Below are 22,843 nucleotides of genomic sequence, written 5' to 3'. Positions count from 1 at the left end.
GAAAGAACAACCCTGGCAGAAGGTCTGTTGGGTCGTAGAAACACTTTGTTGTGCATGAGAACACTGGTAGAGTAATAAGTGTTACAGATGAATAGGACACTAACATGAGACGGTCATCCCAGGTACAGATGTAAGAAGCCGAAACATCATCATCAAACACCCACGGCGGGAAAAAATAGGCAGCAAAAACAGACTTCTATGTCCACCACCGGCATGCTCAGGTTAAACATAGACAGTTTTACATTCATATGGCACTTAAAGAGAAATTATTATTTCTTCATAAGCTGAAAACTTAGTTTAACAAGTATTTTCAATCGCTGCCCAGTGCACAAGAACTGGTTAAATTTGAATTTCTTGCTCTGCATGATTGGGGGCCTTCTACGCTGTGGCCTATAGCGCTACAAGACACACACCGCCGCACGCGACACACACGACGCGACACACGCCAAGACGCACGCGACACACACACACACGCGCACACACACACACACACACACACACACACACACACACACACACACACACACACACACACACAAATAGTGTCTTTGAAGAAACAAGCAAGAAGAAAACTACCTAAACAAAACTGGAAAACACTGGAATATCATTAATTGACCTCCCTCCTTAATTCTAAATGTCATCTTTACCTTTTTTGCATAAACAAATAGGAAGCAGCATGATCCATTATTGGCTGGTGAAAGCAGGCATGATATCCAAATATTCCATATTTTGTGGTAGGGTTTAACCATTTGTTTTGCTTGAATTTTCTTTTATCGGTTTGATTAATGTCCAAGAAAACTGGTGCAGAGGAGGTAGGAGCGAGAGAGCAGGGTTGCAGTCCGGTGTCGGGCCGCGACACGCCACCATCATCCCATCTGCTCAGGTGCCCGACCACGTCTTCTCCCACAGAGAGGCGTTTTCCTGGCGGGCTTGTGCGTCTCAACAGTGTTAGTAAGCAGCTGAACATGTGAGTCTGTGTTGTTGTTTTTGTACCACGTGTGGTCTACGTAAAGCTTATGAGACAAACGAGAAGTGTAAAACTGTACAAACCAGGACTGGATGTGGAAGGAGCCATGCTGAAATACTGTCCCAACGTTTTGAAGAGGAAATGCTGCACCAGCAAGTCAAGTGTTTAAGTAAGTTCTGGGTCACTGGCAGACATAAAAAACTATGTGTTTTTTTTTTATTTCAAGAGCACCATGAATCGTAAACAAATCTAGAGTTAAATATGTGAAGAGGGCCCTACAGACGAGCAGGTTTCTTCTCCTTGCTCCAAAATAGCCCAGTCTGAGGACAGCACTTTTACACCCTGGAGACGATTGACCTCACATGGATGTTAGTTCAGCGTTCCCCTACAGTTCTCTGCCCCACACAAACAGGGGATCTTCTCGTCCTCGATGGGGAACTTGTAGTCGTACGTGATCTCCTCGTTGACGTTAATGGACTGTCTGGAGTAGATCACAATCTTCTTTTGAGACTCCACCGTGATGACCTTCGCATAACAGTTGGGCTGAAAGAAAACGCATCGTTAGATTGCTATAAGCTTGGGTTTCTGTTTCACGCGCTTGGTGCTGAAGCTTTTACAAAAAGGAGCATCATGTGGATTGTCGTCTTACATTGCAGCTGTGGTTGATGAAACGGGCGAAGTTGCCACACTTCGTAGCGTCTATGATGGTGTCGTGGTCAACGCGGAACATGTAGCTGCTGCCGATGCCCTCCTCCTCATAGCGCTTCTCCCGCATGTCCGCAATCACCTGCCAATGAAGGATTATCACTTATTAAGAGGTCTGACGGCTTTAAAAGTAAACTATTGGCTTTATCTGACAGAATTCCACTGGATCTCTACTTTAACCCCATCAGTGGGACTTGCTCATTTACCGGACCGTGCATCTCGCTATCAGCCAACATATCAACAGCTCCTGTCCTTCAAAGCAAAATGAGCTATCGGGCTTGTTAGTAACCCTCTCTCTTACTTGCTGTTACGGCAGTCCAAGCAACATCAAAATTTGGTTGTGTCCCAGCAAATTTGAAACATTCAGAATTCTAATAAACTGCATTTTGTAACAGGAATTGTCTAACCCATACAGTCTACATATATACAAAGTATAATCCATCATAAATGGGGTCAAATAAATGCAACCAGATTTTCAAAAATGCGACCATTGTTTATGTACCCACAGAAAAAACTACTTCAAAACGAACCAATCAACTGCCTCTCACCTGTCTGATGTTTTGCCCCACGTACTCGATGACCATTTCATCTGCAGCGATGGGCTCCAGAGCGAACAGACCCCAGTCATGGATGTGCGACCTGCAGAATCTGATCTTTTTCTTACGGAACTGTAGGAGTAAAGTGGAGCAGAGTGTGACTTTCGTAGATGACATAATCTGTCTGTGATAATAATCTGTTCTTACTTACTGCTCTTATTTTAAAACAAAATTCGGGGGGGGAAATCAAACTGCCTACTGGAGCAAAGTTCGGTTTGACAGTGTTTACCTTCAGCTGGTTGAACTTCAGCAGGTCACTGTCACACGCGAACGAGGACAGCAAACGCCGCTGCTCCGACCGCCGCTCCGAGCCAGCTCTTGTAGAGGCTTGGACCTGTGCGGGAATACTCATACCCTGCAGGAAGAAGATGGGAGTCAGACGTGTCCACCCACAGCAGTACAACATCTGTGACGCCTCTGAGGTTTTTATGTGTACACTTTCACAGAAGTCTGTACTCACCTGTGTGTCGAACGGCGGCTCCTCTGACTGCAGCTTTGTGCTCTGAAGGTACTTGATCTTGTCTTTCTTGTCGATCTTGTAGTATCCCTCGCTTCGCGCGCAGCCGGTCACGTGATCCCTCATGCCGTCATCTCTTCTCTTTTTCTTCACTCGGGGGATGTTGGTAGGTGCAGAGAAGTCAAGGAAGAAACTAAAAAAAAAAAGGCTTTGGACCACAGCTGAGATGCCAAAACACTGAAGCTCAACAGATATTCAATAGAATTGAAACAGTTCCTGATTTACGCCACCAGAGGGGGCCCCACACACACACACACACACACACACACACACACACACACACACACACACACACACACACACACACACACACACACACACACACACACACACACACACACACACACACACACACACACACACACACACACACACACACACACACACACACACTTATTAAAAAAGAAAATAATACACTTATTTAACTGGACTGATCTCTGTGGAGACTGTATATGAAAAGTGACATATACATAAATATTACTATTATTAATAAAAACCATTTGGTGTAAATCAGCTGATGTTGAGCAGTAAAGGATATATGGATGGTTGACCCAGAGCGTGTCGTTGAGCCAGTCGTTGCCGTTATCCTGCTGGAGCATCTTGTCATAAGTGATCTGCAGAAGCCGAATGTCTTCGTCATCTATGCCTTCGTTCCAGATGTCATACAGTATGGTCATCTCCTCAAACTCGGAGCGCGTTTTGAAGTATGGCCGGGGAGGCGAGGTGACGGGGGACAGGCTGCCCAGCAGGAGCTCCTCCCAGCATCGCCGTGCCCTCCGCGGAGGCTTTACGGCCACAGGTGCCTCTTCTTCGTAGGACAGGAAGCCGTCTTCGGCAGGCAGGACCGTCTGAGGCTTCACCTCTCCTTCCCGGAAGTCCAGGCTCGGGTGGTCGGGGGACTTGGCAGATATCGTTTGCGTGGATAGATCGCCGAGGTGTGCGTCGTGAGGCAAAGGGGTGGACTCGGATGAGAGCTCCAAAGGCTCATCAGCTGCTAAAACAGCTGGGGTCTTTTTGCCTTTGGGTCGTCCAGGTTTCCTCTTTGATGGGGCAGTATCTGATGAGACAGGGACATCTAGAGTGAGACCAGTGGGCAGATCTTCAGGGACACTGGCTGAATGCTCTGCTCCAGCTGACAGGGCCTGGTTAGGCAGAGCGCAGATGGGCGGCTCCTTAAAAACTGGTCTATCGTCCAGGCTCTCAGAGGATATTTTCCTGTTAAGAGTCAGTGCTGTGGGGTCAGGGAAGACAGGGGTAAAGGTTAAGTCTCTTCCTGGAGTGCGGGGGACTCCAGCACTAAGGACAGGGGACTGTGCAGGGTAGGAAAAGGGGCTACCGGGGATGTGAGGGGAGCTAAGCAGCAGGCTGCTGCCCGTCAGCGGGGCATCACTACCGGGTGTTATGGGCACCGTGTCCGTGCTCTGAGACTTGCCCAGACTTCGGGCACGCTCCATCAGGTCCCTGCCCGGCGTGCGGGGGATATCCTCGTCTGTTGGGAGCCTGGCCCGCTGAGGGAGGTCAGGCAGGGGACCAGGGGGCGGATGAAGGAGGGAACGACCTTCTACTGCCGGGTGTGGAGGGAGAGGGAGGTGCATTAAAGATGCGGAGACAGATTTGGGGACAGGTGTGTTCGCATCTATGTGGGATGGGGCTAATCGACTGGGGGTGCAGGGTACTTCCTCGGGCTCTGCTTTACCTTTGGCTTTTGTCTCCTGGTCGCTGTCAGGCAGGGCGCCTGTGGGAGTGGGTGGCCGGAGGTTTGCTACATGTTCCTGAGGTTCAGACTTCACTACAGGAATGTCACGGTCCACACTGAGGTCTCGCTCATTGACTAGAAGACAAGAAAAGATATTTGTTTCTTTAAACATCTGACTTCAATACTGCAAAAAAGAACGATTAATACCTATGCTGTATTAGTCGGCTTGCATAATTTCAACAGACGCTCACCTGGGATGCCTTTGGGTGATGGCGGCTTCAGGGCCCCCGTCACCTCCTCCGCAGGACTAGGAGGTCTCCTCCTCAGGTTCTCCTTATCCTCTGGGACCGGTCCCGCAGGATGGCTTAGTGCATTGGTCTCAGTCTTCGCCTCCTCTTCATCAGAAGACGACGTTGATGAGGATGAAGAGGACGAGGAAGTCTGGGCCACTTTGCCTTCAGCCTCCACATCTAGTGCTGCCACCGCCTCCTGTTCTTCCACCTCATCCTCTTCCGAGCTTAACTCATACTCGGAGGAGTCCGCACTTTCTGCTGAAGAGTCTGAACTAGCTTTAGAGGACGCTGAACTCTCAGCTTCTGCAAGAAATGGGGAAATAAATGATCAATTACAGGAAAAAGACAAAAACCCAACCAACTGCTGCTGTTTGATATTTAAGGTACCTTCATCAGACGAATCGGAGGAAGCGCTTTCACTGGATGAGTCTTCATCATCACCCTCTTCATTGCCACTCTCCTAAGAGATGATCACAGATCATGAAAATGTTTACAAAATGCAGAAATATTCAATGCACACGATTGACGAAAAGACAATCCAACAGATACACAATTAATGGTCATTTTTGAGATGGCTTACTTTGCCTGACGACAGCCTGTCTGTCGCCTCAGTTTCATCAGGCTCCTCCTCCCTGTCAGACAATGACTCTTCCTTTCCTGAGGTGTCCAGCTCCTCCTCTCCCTCGCTGTCCAGTTCAAGTGGCCGCGAGTGCCGTCGCTTCGCTGCTGCAGCGTCGGCATCCATTTTAGAATCGTCCGATGGGAGCTCGGCTGGGTCTCGATCCCGGTCTGACAGAAATGAACCACATGATAAATTAGCCTTTAGCAACAACAAAAAAAGTAAAGCAGGAAGAAGAGAGAATTGTAAATGTGACAAAAGAGAGGGTTACCCTCATCCTCCAGCTCGTCATCCACTGGTGTGGAGGGTCGGGCTCGTTTGTTGTCCCCTGCTGTTGCAGCCTCAGGCGGGTCCTTCCTTTTTACCTAAGCACAACATGCAACCATTAAACACAACAGGATCTGCAAATGATCGAGAAAAGGAAGGAGTATCCCACCTTGTCCTACTAAAAGACAAATTTCAAGGCTTACCTTGAAGGAGGGCAGGCGTATGGCTCCTCGCAAACTGATTCCCAGGCCCACTCCCTCGTAGCCCAGTCCCTCGCCCTTGTTCCAGTTCTCCAGCAGACTTGAACCCATCGTTTCTTTGGGTTTGGGTCTTTCTTCTTCCTTTCCCTCTGCACCCTTCACTGGTGTCAAAGATGCCTGGGAAAAAATGTATAGGATTCTTAATGCTGGTAAGTTATTGTATCAAACCCTGTTATTATACTGAACAATGACAACAACTTTCATGAAACAAATGCTGCTTCATGTAAATGCAACTCTTTATTTTCATGATCAGTTAATTGTTTTTCCAATTAATCATAAAGGAGATGTCTTTAACTTGCTTGTTTTGCCTGATCAACAGTCCAAAACCAAAAAGGTGTTCAATTTAGAGACATAAAACAGAGAAGAGCAACAAATCCTCCCATCTAAAAGTCTGGAAACAAGGAATATTTAGCATTTTACCTTGATAAATAAATTACACTAAACACTAATGTAAGATTCGTGTGGATGCAGATTGGACAGAGAGCTACGTTATCTGAAACTACACAGAGAGGTTGTTGTTATAATTATTCTTTTTTAATAATATGCAAAAAAGCATGTTTTGATTGATGAATTGATGGTCATCATGAACAGTTGTGATACAATGCAAACTTAATGACTATTTCTTGATTAAGTCTACAATTTATGGCTTCTATAATGTAATGCAATCATATAATATGGACATTATTAGACTCAATTTACATAGGTTAGAAGTCAGGGCAAGTATATTTTCCCGCACACATACTATACTGTGCATGTGTGGATATAAGCTCTCTTTGCTTCTGTAGTAGGTAACACTGTATTTGCATCTTGGAATAACTTACCTTTGCTGAGTGTTCCTTCTTTTCCCACCAGTCATCAAAGGCTCTAAAAGCCACCACCTCCACCATTTTGCGGTTGAGGTCCCTCTTCATGATGGCCTTCAGCTCCTTGACAATGACCAGCAGCACACCGTCAACAGTGGCTTTGTGGGGATCCTCCTTTTTAGTCTCATATCCAGGAGGAGGAACAGTAGGGTTGAACTTTGGTATACTGGGATGCTGCCATTGTTCGGGTGCTGCGCCGCTAGCAGGCGTAGCACCCATAGTCAGAGGAACGTAGGGTCCCCCATATGGCCCAGATGCACCACTGTCCATAAAATGTGGATAAGGATAGGGCCCTCTAGTCTGAGCCATGCGACTCAGCATCTGCTGCTGCATCTGGAAGGACATGGGAACGGTGCTCCACTGTTCCCACCGCAAGCAGTTCATCAGCTCCATTTGCACCAGGGGCATCATGCTATGAGGGTAGGGACCCATGGGTGGTAGCATATGGTGAGGCACTCCGGGATGACCGGCCATGACAGCAGAGTGAGGGGCCAGGTGGTGATGTGAGATCTGGAAGCCGGCCTGGTGCGGGAGAGGAGGGAAGCCGGGAGGAGGGATGGAAATGCTCTGCATCGGAGACACCGCAGAGTTCATGACAATGCCCTTTCCACAGTCTCCACCGGAGATTGGAGTCCCGGGCATCTCATCATCAGAGATTTCCATGTCTTCTCCCGACGACTGATGACCCTGTGTGAAAAGGGACAGCCTGTCAGGACTATGCAAGGTTAACGTGTATTTTTCACAGGTTACACGAGAACAATCATCTGCCCTTTTCCTTCCATGACAACTGAGCAAACGCCATCAACTTATGGAGACCTTGAGATATGGTCAAAAAGCTCAGGAAAAAGCTTTTCAACTGGTTCTGATACAATACTTAAGATTTCATATTGATTCCAAAGCAATCCTTTCTTTTTTTTGGATGCTTAAAACACATTTTTATTTTTTGGTTATTTAAACAATACCTGCACTCAATAATCCTACAGTACTATGTGCTATGGACACATTTTGCTCTGAGGTTGGATACTCAGCAAATAATTCAAAATAAGAGCAACAAATTACTTAAGTGCTGATCTGAGTTCAAAGTTTAGTATTCACACTAGCACATTCAAACACAACTGACCCATGTTGTTGGTCTCAGCGCATTTCCAAACAGAGCTGTTTGCTTTAGGCATCACAGCGATTATTCCTAAAAGCATAGTGCATAATGGGAGGGCAACACTTTCACAAAGGATTTACGTTACAACTGCTGCAGGAATGAAAATAATGAGAATAAACTCAGCATGAGAGTGGCATCGTTATCCAAAATGACCTGTTTGCAGTGCTTGCATTGTGATAACTTGCCAATCCTGACTGTCAGGGCAAAACCAGGAAGTGTGGTGTTGAATGGGGCTAACTGCCAAACTGTGTTTTCCTCTGTGTGAGCGTGTGGTGAGTGTTCGAAAGAGGAAACAAGAGTGTTTCTCCAACAGCAGAGCAGCTCTTATTTCTCCTTTCAAAGCACAGCACACAGTGTAGAAATACAACATCATAGGCCAGATGATGTTACTCTGACTTCAAACAAGGAGATCAACTTCATATGAATGTGAAAGTATTTAAGGCTGTGAGTTATGTCTAAAACTTTTCATTCATAACTTATGTCAATTGTTTTACATGCATATTTTATACACATATTCAGAGACAACTGTGCTAACAAATACACTTTTATTACGGGAACAAACACTACTTATTAATCCTTTAAAGATCATATTTGTACTCTGCACAAAAACAAACAGCAGTAGCGGTCAACTGAAATAGCAAACACCTTTTTTAAGGTGCCTTCATACATAGATTGCTGTGAGATCAGAACTTCCTTTGCGAGGCATAGCCTAATAAAAGAAAATGAAACAAAAGGGAAAGTTCACTACTACCACCTTGCACTGAAACTAGACCTCACTTCCTGTGTCCTCAGTGTAACTGTCACAGCTGTAAGTAAACATCAGCATTGTGCTACTATCAACTAAGACTATCAATATGAGCTCATTTTAGCTACACTGGGAACAATGGGGGGGCCGTTTCTTGTGAAATGTAACCTAACGCATAAAAATATGCATATTGTTATTTTTCATATAAACACAAGTTTCATGCAAATATTAGAAAAAAAATCAGTGTCTTACCGTTTCCATTTTTTCAGTGGGAGTGTGGCCTCGAAAATGTCCATCTTTGAGGTCACTGTTCCTTGTCTTCTCCTGGACAGGAGAACTGATTCTCTTGATCAGGGAGGCAGTTCCAGGAACTGGCTCTTCATCTTCCGAGTCTGGAAGTGGGGTCGGACTTATATCCTCCAAGCCTGTGCTAGAGGGACGGGAGTTTTGGTGGCCACCTTGGGAGCCGCTCGTGTAAGGGGGAATTGGGGATAGCTGAGAGGATGAGGAGGAAATTGGACTTCCATCCATTCGCACCTCAGTGTCTGAGTCTCGCGTCTCCAGGAACGGCAGCAACTTTGTCCTTTTCTCCTTGAGGAGCATCTCAATGCGGGAATCCAGGCTATTGCGCTCTGGATCAAGCGTGGGGGAGCCAGGTGAGGGGCAGTGCTCTGGTGTTTGAGGAGGAGGGGTGGTTGGATGGGGCACGGGCTCCGGCGGGGGCTCTGGGATCGGAGGAGTTTCTGGTCTCTCCTTGACGGGCAAAAAGTCAGTGGCAGCTGCCAGAGGCGGCTGTGGCGGTCGGAGGTACTCGCCCTCCCTTTGGGCTGGGTGATGGAAAGCAGGCTCTGACGGGGGGAACGCGGGGGGCAAAGGAGCCTGGTAGGGCGAGAAGGCGGAGTTGAAGTTGGGCGTAGCGGGGGGAGGAGCTGTGTAGGTGAAGGAAGGGGTGGAGGGTGGCGGTTCAGGTGGGGTGAGTTGGTGCTGTTTGAAGGGAGCTTGTTCAGACGTCGTGCTTCGGTACATGTTGCTGCGGTACTGAGGCCTCTCCGGTCTGCGGTTGTACGCATCCTGGAACTTACTCTCGTGTCTGCGAGATTTGTAACCTCCAGAGCTCTCAGCCCGGCTGGACTGGTACGCCGGTGTGGACTGCCGACTGGAGAAATTGGAGTCTTGAGAGAAGGGCGTACCTGTCTGGCGTGGGGTATGAGGGGTTCCCTGGGACTGGGGTGTGTCCTGCCTTAGGCTGGAGTAGCCTGTCTCCAGGGACAGAGGAGTGGTGGAGCTGCTGGGTGGCAGTGTTCCTCCAACAGCTGACACACTGCTCTCTGACAACCTGCGGATGGGCTCGCAGGCCTTAAAGGAGACAAACAGGATTAAGATTAATCAAGGTGTCACAGGCAAACATTCACACCACTAAAACCTCTACCATCACAACTAAAACATGTCTTGGATTGTAATTTAGAAGCTATTGTATATCAATGCAGTCATAAAAAAAATAGTTGGATGATTTTCACCCAATAGTTACATTTCACATTGCATCTTTAAAAAAAGAAAAAAAAGAAACTAGTAGATAAGAGTATCTGGGCGCAATGCCTGGGGGATCTCGTGTAACGAGGCCAAAGTGCACGTTTCAGTGGCTTTGTGATTTCAGTCCACAGGCAAGGGTCTGGATAACATTTCCTCTGCTCTACTCCACCACCTGCTGCACTGATAAAATAAATTACAGATAAGCATGTCAGCTTAGTTTGGTAAGTTATTTCTACAAAGTAACACTGCAATTCAGTAAGCATCAGGCTAACTTTACATAAACCAGTAGAGAAACTGTACTAAACTATATGATTATTGAACTCCCACTGCCACAGATTAGGAAGCAATTTCTCATAAACCTATGAACAAAATAAAGTTTTTACCAGTAAGGCTTCTGCCAGGCTACGAGGGGAAACTTCTCTGGCCTCCTCTCCACCAACAGGCAGGGTCTGCGGAGTGTAGCTGCCATTCATCAGGAGCTGGAAGTACCTAAGGCGATTCTCACCTGCAGAACGATAAACATGCAAGTCTATAATGCAGGCTTAATGTCAGAAGGCTTTTTAAAACTAAATAAAGATTGTTAATGTGCATATGGTAATCTGAAATGTTATATGTAATACATAAAGTAGGTAGATGCTATAATATAATGGTCCAAACATGTGCTACACAAAATGCAACGGTCATTCCTTTCAAGACTAATACATTTGTGTAAACACGATACACATTGTAATTCAAAACATCCTTATTTTGCTAATTAAATTAACAGATGCAAAACTGTTGTAAGTCTCCAAGATTAAATGTGCAAACATTTCATCAATCAGACTAAAAAATAAAAAATAAAAAAACTGTTGCAAGTCAAATAATAAATACTTTACATTGTCCTAAGAGTAATTAAAGTTGCTGTTCTGCATTAGTCAGACGCAACAGCAGAGTCTTTGAATCTTAACAGTGTTACTGACTGAAAATTTAGCAACAATTTTAGAGATTTCTTTAAAATGTGACTCAACAGAGACGATGACAGAGACTCTGACAGATTGGTTTGTGTTTGTTTACAGGTCTGAAATTATGCACAGTGGGAGTACACAGGCCCCCTCAGCGCTGGGCTTGTGGGAGCAGGCTTACATTCAATGAAATTCAATTACCCCACGTAACCAGGCAACGCACGTGAATTTACACACGTGATTGCTGTCCTCCTAATAATTCAAAACAAGAGAATATACCTCTTTGAGGAGAATGTTTTGCTCCTTCAGCAGAAAACAGGCTTGATCGTGCATAATGTAGGTTACACGTCTTCTCCTCGAATGACTGAATCACTGTTTACCTTTCGGGTCCAGCTCCACGTGGATGAAGTTTCCCATAACAGACGTCTTGTGAAGCGACTGCACGGCCACTTTGGCGGCTTTCACATTCTCAAAAACAACTTTGGCAATCCCCAGGTGCTTTTTGTTCTTCGGATTGTACAAGATCTCCACCTGCTCGATTTCTCCAAACTTTTTGCACATGTCGGTGAGAAATCCTTCCCGAATGTTGTCGTTCAGCCTGGCGAATGTCACCTCCTTTGGAGGCACAGGGCCGATATAACACTCGTCGATCTGGAAGAAGAATAAGAGGAGTTAACGTTAGGGGTGCTTTCGGGTTAACGTTGCACCATGTGGGGTCATTTCTGACAGCTGAGATAAGAACAACCTTGCCAGAGTGGGTACGATGAACTTGCATACCCAGTCATCCCCCTTCGCGCATTATAGTGCATGCAATTTGGGTTTTAATAGCCCATCCGACAACATAATCACACCCGACATCCCAAAGATGAGTGAGGGGGGGGGGTGTGTGTCTGCAACTTTTGACAGCCCCCCTTTTCCACAAGGAAAAAGCTGGCATCATTCTTTCTGTCAGAGTAGATACCTTAAATTTCGGCACCGGTAGGTCCGTCTCTTTGTATTTAGTCCAGAGCCGACCGATCCTCGGGTCTCGGACCATCTCCACCGGTGGTATCCCGGGATTCTGCAGGAGAGGAGGGGGCACAACACTGTTATCCATCGCATTCACAACTTCACACGGCGAGAACTTGTTGCAAAGTAGTTTTACACAAACCAGACGCGGTGTTGGATTAAAATGAACACCTCCGACAAGCCGTTCAAGATGCTGGAAAACACCAGTGGCCGGCCACAGCAACACAGCCACATTGTAACCTATCATGGAGGTCGGCTACTCGGTTACTATTGTAGCCGTTTCGCAGCGAAGGCGGTCCACTTACGGGCATGCTGAAAGTCTGTCCATCGTAGCGATACAGTTTGTGTGGTCCTTTCTTCAGCGCCGGGTCGATAATCAACTTGTAACTTCTCCAGTGGTGACTCCGCTTCTCCGCTGAGCCGCAGACGGGATGACTGTCCATGCCGTTCGCCAAACCTGAAACGACAGGCAGCGACAAGGAGAGAAGAGCTATCGTGAGGCAACGCTAAACACGGTCCCGTTACCAGCCCCCAACACTTTAAAAACGTTACAGATGCATGACTTTGGTGGCAGGGGTAGCTAACCCAAGGGAGAGCAAAAACGGGATATAGCGTATATCCCATTTACGGAAAACAGGCATTAGGAGGGCTGGAGAAAGAGGAAAAAAGAATAAGCTTACTCGAACTCTGCTTTCTGCCATGGTCTTCGTTCAATCTGTTTTTCTCCCCTGGCTTGGACATGGTTTGTCCGATCGAGTGTTTTTTCTTTAATTGAAGAAAAGACTAAATCGCTTTCCTTTCGCCGCTTACATTACATGATTTAGCTTGAAGAATACTGCCTCCTTTTCGGCGAGAGCCAACACATATCGTGTGCCTCTGGTCTGTAGCTTCTGTCTCTCCCACAATACACCGCTAGGCTTGCCCACCTCCGATGCTAGCCGCACTTTCGCTACAAACTTATTTATATTTTTACTGGTCATTTAATTATGTTATAGCATTGTATACAATCGTTATGTTTTAAATTACTCCGATAGTAACGTTCGAATAAAAACATGAGCGTATTATTGGCCCGACAACCGCTCTTTGTCGCTAAACCTCTAAATCATTTTGTGTGGAATCTGCCGATTGCATTTACCCAAATGGCAAACACAAGATAGGCACAGGGGGCAAATGTCTTCTTAACTGCCACTAAAGGCTAATAAAAATGATTTGGTCGCAGGTCTGTGGACAGACCTGTGGTCCTTCACAGATTCAAACACGAAAACAAAACAAACTAATGGGATTGGAGAGCTGCTGTAGAGCTAGTTGACTGCTAATGTGCAATTTCTGACAGATGAACAGGATTATAATACGCAACTCGGTTGGTAAATGATTGAATTTAACAGTCAGGCTAACGTTAATAACCGTTGGAATGCGGCGGTTTGTTACGTTTTTCTGTCAGTTAGACCAACAAACTAGTGCCAAACCGTTCTGTTGGTCCTCGCTTAAAGTATTAACCAGCGGCGGAGCTTTTAGTTATATATTCTTAACTCCGTATGGATTTCTCGTTTGTAATATTTGTAAACTGTATATTGTCGACCAAACTGGATTTTGTTTGACATTGTCTAGTGTTTTGCAGTGCTCGGGCAATTGGCTGGTTAACAGCGGCAGCTCGGCGGGCCAATCAGAGCGCAGCAGCAGAGAAGCTGTCTGCTATTAGAGGCACGGCTCAGGAGTCCTTCAACAGAGAGCAGAGAGAGGGGGCCGAGCGCTCTCGGCAGCCATTTTCCTAAAACAGGACTCAATGGCCTATATGGGTTTCCTTTGTTCCAAAAGGGATCTTACACTTGATTTCCTCATCTCTCACGGACTATGATAAAACTATGATTCCTCCTTTTAAAGGATTGAGAAGAAGGAAGAGAATGTACTGGATGTAATACCCTGTGACATCTTGAGCCTTTTTTCCTCTGCCTGGAATCCATCTTTGTCTTAACTAGGTCATGGCACACCCATATAATAGTATTTATATTTCTTAAGTGAAAAGAAACCTAATGTTGTGAATAAACAGTTGTATGATTTTGGAGATGTTAAATTAGGAGAAAACACAGTTGAAGTGACAATGTGTAATGGCTGATTTTTGGCATTGCACTCATGGCCTTGTAGGATATGAGTAGCAATGAGTAAGTTCAACTCTTTTATAATAATTTAACAGTTTTGCTAATTTAGTAATGTAAAATGTGAGGCATGCAGTTACTGTTATCAAAAGTGATTTCTGTCTGAAGTTATCTGAACTCATCAATTTGATCATATATGCAAATGTTGGCATCTGTATAATAGACAACTTTATTGAATATGTTCACTAGCATGCTGACATATAGATATAGTTCAGGATACAGTCCAGGTTATATGACACTGCTACTCAAATGCCAGAAAGCAGGCCATGGATAACTAATGGCCTTTTGCAAACTAGTTTACTGTAATGCCTGTCTGTAATTTTGACTGTTGATAGGTCATTTGCTTTGATTAATGACTTTAAACACTTTCCTCTCACAACAGCAACGCTGGTGGCTTGTGTGTTTATACCCTTCCTACAACAGTGGAGACAACTTCAAGCACGATTAGGTTTGTGCTGTCCATTTGCCATTTAAAATGTGTCCAAAGTGTAATCGTTGGCTTGACCTTGCTTCAAGGGCACATTTAAATGTATTTTCAGAAGCCAAGTTAGGTAGCCCTTTACAGTTTCTACAACGGTTAAAAAATAGACTTTCAAACCAAAGAGGAAACAGATGGAGGGAAAACTCTTATGGTGAAAATATTTACCTCAGCAATTTGGTGAAAAGCAGTTAACAGGCCTAAACGCAGGGGCAGGAGGAATGTTTTCAGCTCCATCTTCGGATCCTCTAATAATGGCATTAATAAGGGGTGGGATAGCGTCTCCTGAAAAAGAAGGATTCCATTAGCACGAAAGATAGAACGCTCTTTTGAAAACTTTTTGATCAGTGGTAGGCATTGCCTCTCAGCCAGCGAATATGCATCTTCAAGCATCATCTGTGTGGGCAATATGCAAACCATCTCCTCTCTCTCCTTGAAGACAGGATTGCAGTCAAGTATGACCTCTTCCATTTCGACATTTTCTAACTGAGCTACATCATATAATGCCACAAGGAAATGTTGTTTTGAAAGGTAATGGATTTTGAGCTATTTCACTTAATTTGCCATTTTATGTCTACATGTAGCATACGTGTTCTAATAGAGGACAGACCACAATAAATAATTGTGGTTTAAACGTTATCAGCAAAACTAACGTTATATTGACTTTAAAAGAAAATTTGAACTGTAACCCATATTTTTTTTGATTGATATTGTAAACTTACAGTTTAGTATTCAAAACATCCTAATCCAAGTCTTAAACGAGCAAAGGAATCTTATGGGGAGAAATCTCGTAAATTTCACTGCTTCCCTTGTCCAAAGAGACCCTTTGGTAACGTGTAGGCTACACTTGTTCAATGGTTTATCTGCTGTTCTCTTGCCTCAAAATGGCTTCTTTACAGACAAAGGAGAGCACTGTGCTGTGATATGTTGCTGCGCCATAACTGGGAGAGGCTCGTTCACTCGGTGAGAGAGCCTCGTTCCAAGGACATTTCTCGGTGATACAACAGGAAATCTTAACACATACCGACATGGGGGATTTTACTCGAATGTATGTATGTATGTTTAATAATAAGTAAAATAGAAGAAAAATAAAAAACGACAGTGCGTGAAAGGAAGGACACGTTAATAAATTTGGCTGTCGGTTGCTAGGCTGACTCGCCCTGGTAACAGCAGTAATCCGAGAGCTCTGGACGGTTGCCATGAGAGCTCGAGCGTGTTGTTGCTCCCCCACACTGCCATATAAGGTCATCAGGAATCCTCTCTGCAGCAGGCTGCAGCCCTGTTGTTTTGTCACTGGAAAGAGTGGGTGCTTCGGGCTTTCCGCGCGTGCTCTCTGGCTCGAGACAGAGACCGGCGGATCACTAACATCGAGTGTTTTAAATGCTAGCCTATAGGTTAGAAAATACAAACTAACAAAGATGCGATTCCATCTTTTGTTCGGTGAACGAGTTAAAAATAGACAAAGGGGAGTCTTAATTCGGTCCTCAGGTGGGCCACTATGGTCCCTGTTACGCACACCCTTTTTTGTGTGTGAGCGTGTACATAGCTGCTTATGAGAACACAAAATCGTTGTCGGTGCGTGTCAGAGGCCTGTTTTTCTTGTTATCCTCTCCTTGCTCGGTCTGCCAAGTGCGCGCGTTCCTCCGTTTGCAGGTCACGAGGCTGCAGACAGCATTCCTCTCAGTCAACCCTGTTTCGAGACCCCCACTCCCAGTGCAATGGGGACACATTTGTGAAGAAGGTTTTGTGTGTGTTACAAAGGTGAACATTTTGCGTTCACATCAGCCAATGAGGTTATTTATAGGCCTTTGTTAAAAAGAACCTCCCCGGTGGGTTGCGCAATGCATTCCGTTTTGCGCGCCGCTGACAGACTGGAATATTCCACACAGAGGATTGGCCTCTCTTCTGCAGGACAGCTGTCTCTCTGCACGGCGAAAAAACTATTTTTGACATTTGTTTCTGGTTATTAATTGATGCAAAGGGGCTTTACACGTATGGATATTTTGTACACCTACAGGACAATTTAATATCCTTTATATGCTACGTTATTCACATGTTAGGCTGCCAGTTCACCTTGTAAGTCAAACAAGCACTCTTTATTTTTTTTATACAGGCATTTTGCATAGCTTGTACTACATCATGCCGTAATGTAGAAGCATATGGAGCACATGAGAACGGTTTTATGGCTATTTCTGTGCAGTCAGAATAATCAGGCAGCCAGGCAAACTGCCCTGTCTTTGTTTGTATGCTCAGCCTTTTTATTCTGACGGATTGTTTACTGAATCAAATAAGGTATCCTTTTGTGCTTTGTGTTTTTTAATCTATGGGTACACTTGTTTATTCAAGGATTTTTAATTAGTAGTACTATATTTTATTTATATAAACGTTGGCTTTTCTTCTTTCGAGGCTTTTCTTTTTTCTAGCTCTTAAATATGTGCATGCATTATTAGTGTAATATTACACATTATGGTTTGTGATCTCTATACATGGCAATTCATATTATCCCCTGTCTGTGTTTCTGAGATTTTTAAATAAATAGAATATACTCTCATTTTTATGTTTTATTGTTGTGAAAACTGAATCAAGTTGTTGCAATTTTGAAGTTTAAATAAATGTTTCCTTTTTTTCCCTTTAAAACGGTATTTGAGTCTGTCATGAGAAAGACACACTAAAATACACAATAGACATAATTCATGCCTTAGGGTAACATTTTTTACACCAATTTCTTTTTATAGGTTAAACTCCCTTTTAGTTATTGTAGTAAATGTGTGTATTCTGGCAAAAATACTTAAGATGACATGTTTTCTTAAAATAGTCAAAGTAAAGACAGTGTCAGCTCATCCTCTTAAAGGGACAGCTTGCACACATTTTCACTCAAAAATAGCACTTGTGCTACAACCAGGTACAATGCATCTCTCCTTGTTCTTATACAAGGTTAATGTTAACTTCTGCATTGTCCCTGTTTAAATAAAATACATTACAATTACTAAAGCAATAATAATCTCAAATACAACATTTTTGTGTATCCTGATTATATAGGCTCATTCTCTATGATCTCTCTTCTGACACCCACTTTAACTGATTTCTGTAATTATTATCGACTTGGCTGAAACATATTTCCAAACCTAATGTTAAATATTATTTTATTGCATATACTGGTCCATTGACATTCTCAATCATCAATTTTGTTTGATATCCAGTAGTTTCTTTTGGTCATTACCACTCGTGGCTCAACCATAATTCACACACACACACACACACACACACACACACACACACACACACACACACACACACACACACACACACACACACACACACGTTTTCTACAGAAAGGTAACATACTATAAATCAGAATTTCATTTTATGGAATGAGAAAGAATAGTTGATCCTGACGCCCCAATTTGTGATGTCACTGCTGTTTTCAGCCATACAGACTGTACAGAGAAATATGGCTCACATTAAAAGGAAAATACAGGAATAAACATGGTCAAATAATCTGCTTTTTACCAATTGCATGATTAGATTCAGCAAATTGGTTGATTAGATTCAGCAGATTGGTTGCTCAAAGTTTTTGTACCTCATATTTACACCTCATATTTTGGTTTCTCATAAAGACAAGTGGGTATTTTTGGTCAATCATGAAATCCCATGTATATTAGATGGGCATTTAATGAATTACCATTAAAGGAATATTCCATATTGATTCAAACAGCCACTCCTGGCAATTAAAAGGGTGGGCAACTCAAAATAAAATGCATACAGACTATATATAATTGAGGAATCTGAGAGAAGTGAGGCAGCTGGTTTATTACTTGGTATGTTATTATTTTTGTCATCTAAAAAATAAGTGGGGCTGGCCTTTCACTGGTATACGTTTCTGAGAAAGCAAGTTCCCAAAAGTAAAAAGCTCTGATGGAGCTATCAAGGCCACACATTCATGACTTATTATATATATATTCAAGATCTTACTGTAATGATGACTGTTAGTGTTAACGAAAACCTGCTGACTTTTTACATCAGCAAGTAAATATGTTCAGTTTTATTTCTCACACACACTTCTGTCGATGGAGGCTGTGCTTCAGATTGAGTGCCCACCCAGAAATTGAAACATGCAATAGAGGGAGTAGCAGCAGCCAGACTCAACTGCTCCTCATGTGTAACTCACTATTCTTACCCAGTGATGCTTTCAGTGAGCAGACTGATAATAGGACAGGAGAGGAGTGTAGGGGGTCAATTGGAAACAGCTTCAGTGTAACAGGAACAGGAAGTGGTGAACAGAGCGAGCTACCCGGTAAAACATGAGGCTTGTCTGTTCCTCTCTCTTGACACTGCCGGTACATCATCTCAGCCTTTCCAAATATAGATTAATCAGGCTTTGCCATGTATTTAACTTAAATCTGGAGGGAATATCTTCAGCTCCGTCCTGCCTGGCACCTGTTTGATTATTTGAAGGCGAAATGACACAAAACGGTGCTGCTGGGACTGCTAATGGTACCACAAAAAAGGGAGAGGAACTTAAAATTGTGATAGTGGGAGATGGAGGCTGCGGGAAAACATCTCTTCTGATGGTTTATGCTAAAGGTGACTTTCCAGAGGTAAGAAGAGCTTCCATGCCATGTAATGTACCTCATCTCTTGATATTGTATATCCATTTGTTCGTAAAGATATTTTTTTTTCTTACCATATTTGAGACTCTAATAATGTTTAAACTGATCTAAATCCTTTTTCTCAATCAAAATTTAGTAAGATAAAAACCTGAGCTCCACTCATTATAGGGATCACTAATAAGATGTTATAAGTAATAAATATACAGTAGCTGTATCATAAAATGGACATTTTTCTCTTGTGTGCCAAAAACAGAAATATGCGCCATCAGTGTTCGAAAAATATGTCACCACTATCTCTCTTGGAGGAAAAGAGATAAAGCTCAACCTGTATGACACAGCTGGTAAGATTCTTGATCAAAAATCACCTCCATGTTGAACACCCTTGATTCCTTTTTTTAGTACGTTTCACATGATGTGGAGAGACCACTGGATGGAATACAATAGAAACATTGTGCAGTTGAACAGCACTCACACACAGGTCACAGGTCACCAGAAGGGGAAATTATTTTATAGTTTTATATATTTTAAGATTTTTAAGTTCAGACATCTTTCTACTGGGTGTTTAGTCCTTGTATTGATGTTCTGAAACTGACACAGAGGAAGTGGTAAAGGTTGATGTGTTCGTCATAGAGCAGCATCGACATCATCTTTCAGGAACTAATCAACTGTTTGCATATCAACTACTTAGAAGCTGTTAGGGAACCAACTTTAGAGTCAAATTTAGGGCAAGATTTTTTTTTAACCTCACATATAAGTGAGAAAAAACTAATCAAATAAAACCCCTGATTCTTCCTGATTTAATGTGCTGAATGTGTAATTATATTTAAACAGATTTTAAAATAGCTGAGTTATTGTATTTTTATTTAAGCCCTTGACCAATAATAGAGTCAGACTAATAAATATTGTACTAAATAGTATTGCTATTAGTTTACAATATACCAACATCTGTTTAACCCAAGGGCTTGGTATCAAAAAAATGCCATGTACTGTAAACTGTAGCATTGTGTTCTAGTGGTACTTAAATTAAGGTATTGATTTGGCACCAGTATCGATTTAAACAATACCCAGCTTGACTCCAAACTGCTGTGCTTTTGTGGGGCATGAAACATGAAGAACATATTGTTAACGGAATTGTTTTTAAAGTCATTTTATTTCCAGGAAACCAATGACAGCTTATCGTTTGCATTATTGCAGCAGGGTGCCCTTACATCAGCGTAACAGGAAGCTGAGGCCAGGATGTGGTTTTATAGAACCACCCAAACTTTGTAACATACTTCATATCTTTATGTTCAGGCTGTTGCATCCGAAGCAGACCAAACTTTTTGTTTAGTCAGTAAGAATTGTTATGTACAATTGTGTGCACAGGTTTACATTTACCAGCTAACATGTATTGTGTGCCTTCCTTCTTTCAGGACAGGATGACTATGACAGACTGCGTCCGCTTTCATACCAAGACGCCGATCTGATTTTAGTCTGCTTTGATGTCACCAACCCCACCAGCTACGAGAATGTCATGATAAAGGTAATACTCTCTGTGGTACATTCACAACATGCCAAGTTACAGTTTCAGGTTTGCTGTTCAAATTCAGTTTGTAAATGATTGTTGGAGTCTGTTATGTTGGAGTTGGCTGCATTCTTTTAGCTATGATTAACTCATGCGACTGAGCCTGCATGTGGACATTGACCCCCTTGTGCATGCAGGTGTGCTGGGACTGTCTCTTTTCTGAATGCTTTCGAAAGCTGTGATCCTGAAGAACAAAGTCTGATGTTAAAAAGAACAGACATACAATGCCTCAGATCCTTAAATTCGTACTCTGTTTACCCAGTGGCACCCAGAGGTGAAGCACTTCTGTCGGGACACTCCGGTCATCCTGATTGGCTGCAAGACTGACCTCAGGAAGGATAAAGAGTGTGCAAGGAAGCTCAAGGCCATGAATCAGGCTCCCATCACATACACACAGGTAAAGCAAGAAGTGTGCAGACATTTAGGGATCTATAAAAACTTATGCATGAGGTAACAGGAAGTACACTTCAATTTGATACAGTAAATCAATACAACAACAGATCTCTTCCAAAGTCGATTTATCACCTTATACAGTCTAATTCTTTGTGTCAATGTTGGGTTGGTCTGGGATGTAGGGTGAAGAGACACGGCAGCAGATGAATGCAGAGCTCTACCTCGAGTGTTCGGCGAAGTATCAGGAGAACGTGGAAGACATTTTCAGGGAGACCACCGTAAGAACTTTGGCCTTCAATCGAAAGAAAAGGAATTACAAGAGGAAGAAGAAATGTGTTGTTTTGTGAAGTCAAAACAACAGATTCTTGAGGACTCCACGGGCTAGATTTTTTTGAAAACCACTCATTCACATTAAAAGTGGTTGGACATTTGGAGACTTAAGATGCTTGGTGTCCTAGACAGATGTGGAAGCAGCTGTATGACCACTGGTTCAGACATAAGTCTGGGCCTCACTGACTCATCAGCCCTTTACTGAAGAAAACGACGTAACAGGAAAGACAATTTTGGAAGAAGCGACAGAGCGGTATGCTACTTGAAAAGCCTTCTGTGAATGTATTTTTACTTTTCTATGAGACATGTTTTTTGTATTTTTATATATTTTTCTGACAGAAGCTTTGTACTGTTTCCAAACCTGTTTTATTGAAATGTATAGCCATCTGTTGGAGGAATTTGAACACTTAGTTCTTGTGTTGTCAGATTTTTCCACAGGTTTTGTAATGCCAATCGATTTCAAATGTCTGAATCTTGTTTAAAAGCTGCTGGTAGATAACAATTCCCAGACAGAATAGCTGGTGTAATTCAATGTATCACGGCACAGTAGCTTTAACAGCCTTGAAAGAAAAAAAAAAGTGATCACCACCCAAGAGTATTAGCTCATGTCCAGTAAAAAAAACAGTGAACTAGAATTTGTTTTGGAGCGGTGTCAATTTAAAGCAGGAATCTTACCTTTACCAGCAGCGCCCACTAGTGTTGGAAATACTGAATGTGTGGTATGGCTGCACAGTTATGGGATTTCCACAATTCCCACACAGTAAGGAAGGAACACTGAAATAAATTAAATTACTTTTTATCCCATTGCACAAGAAACACAGAAATAGCAAAACAATTTAATTAGGTGTTTAATATATATTTTTTACAACAATGTACACAGATTGAGAAATTGTTAACTGTCTTGTTACTGATCTCAGGCACCAGTTAGTCTTGAAATGAATGATGAAAACATTGTTTCACATTAGCTACATCGTAAAAATGAAGAAATCAAGTTTTTTTTGTGCATTCTGGCAGCTCTCTCGCATCAAATGTAACATTTTGGTCAGTAACTCAACATGCTTTAATGTTCCCTCAATAAAAGTGATACATAAATATTGGGATTCTCTTCAGCATGATTGCTTTCTGGGAAATGACAAAAAAAAACACTACCAT

At 43.2% G+C, this 22,843-nt stretch overlaps 2 protein-coding genes across 5 annotated transcripts; one reads left to right on the top strand and one right to left on the bottom strand.

Annotated features, from left to right (window-relative positions):
• Positions 1-472: 472 nt before the first annotated feature.
• On the bottom strand, positions 473-16,544 carry setd1ba (SET domain containing 1B, histone lysine methyltransferase a). 4 transcript variants are annotated; one of them, XM_039779749.1, is made up of 19 exons: positions 15,517-16,544; positions 14,963-15,079; positions 12,469-12,620; positions 12,117-12,215; positions 11,536-11,806; positions 10,598-10,719; positions 8,937-10,040; positions 6,742-7,470; positions 5,864-6,037; positions 5,665-5,758; positions 5,355-5,563; positions 5,162-5,234; positions 4,733-5,077; positions 3,324-4,616; positions 2,729-2,895; positions 2,498-2,623; positions 2,221-2,340; positions 1,617-1,754; positions 473-1,510 (listed from the first exon to the last, which is right to left on the bottom strand). In XM_039779749.1, exons 3-19 carry the CDS (start codon positions 12,604-12,606, stop codon positions 1,337-1,339), a joined length of 5,376 nt encoding a protein of 1,791 aa, XP_039635683.1. In that variant the 5' UTR covers positions 12,607-12,620; positions 14,963-15,079; positions 15,517-16,544; the 3' UTR covers positions 473-1,336. The 4 variants fall into 4 exon arrangements, with proteins under 4 accessions (XP_039635683.1, XP_039635685.1, XP_039635682.1 ...); XM_039779751.1 differs by lacking the exons at positions 14,963-15,079; positions 15,517-16,544 and adding an exon at positions 12,844-13,158 and having other exon boundaries at positions 3,324-4,016; positions 4,482-4,616; XM_039779748.1 differs by lacking the exon at positions 15,517-16,544 and having other exon boundaries at positions 14,963-15,271.
• Positions 16,545-17,386: 842 nt separating this feature from the next.
• Positions 17,387-22,783, top strand: rhof (ras homolog family member F). The gene is made up of 5 exons (XM_039779753.1): positions 17,387-19,392; positions 19,658-19,745; positions 20,817-20,926; positions 21,231-21,365; positions 21,544-22,783. The coding sequence occupies exons 1-5, from the start codon at positions 19,255-19,257 to the stop codon at positions 21,706-21,708; spliced, it is 636 nt and encodes a 211-aa protein (XP_039635687.1). The 5' UTR covers positions 17,387-19,254; the 3' UTR covers positions 21,709-22,783.
• Positions 22,784-22,843: the final 60 nt, after the last annotated feature.

The sequence above is a fragment of the Perca fluviatilis genome, chromosome 17 (assembly GCF_010015445.1).
Source record: "Perca fluviatilis chromosome 17, GENO_Pfluv_1.0, whole genome shotgun sequence".
Taxonomy (NCBI): Eukaryota; Metazoa; Chordata; class Actinopteri; order Perciformes; family Percidae; genus Perca; species Perca fluviatilis.
This window is presented reverse-complemented; position numbering and strand designations above follow the sequence as displayed.

What these genes read in the sequence shown, in the direction of transcription:
- setd1ba (XM_039779747.1), bottom strand. Translation starts at nt 12,904, where the DNA reads ATGTCCAAGCCAGGGGAGAAAAACAGATTGAACGAAGACCATGGCAGA. An exon ending in TACCGGTGCCGAAATTTAAG is followed by an intron (nt 11,807 to 12,116) that starts GTATCTACTCTG and finishes TTCTTCTTCCAG; the next exon opens with ATCGACGAGTGTTATATCGG. An exon ending in TACGCCTGCCCTCCTTCAAG is followed by an intron (nt 5,759 to 5,863) that starts GTAAGCCTTGAA and finishes TGTTGTGCTTAG; the next exon opens with GTAAAAAGGAAGGACCCGCC.
- rhof (XM_039779753.1), top strand. Translation starts at nt 19,255, where the DNA reads ATGACACAAAACGGTGCTGCTGGGACTGCTAATGGTACCACAAAAAAG. An exon ending in CAACCTGTATGACACAGCTG is followed by an intron (nt 19,746 to 20,816) that starts GTAAGATTCTTG and finishes TCCTTCTTTCAG; the next exon opens with GACAGGATGACTATGACAGA. An exon ending in ACGAGAATGTCATGATAAAG is followed by an intron (nt 20,927 to 21,230) that starts GTAATACTCTCT and finishes CTGTTTACCCAG; the next exon opens with TGGCACCCAGAGGTGAAGCA.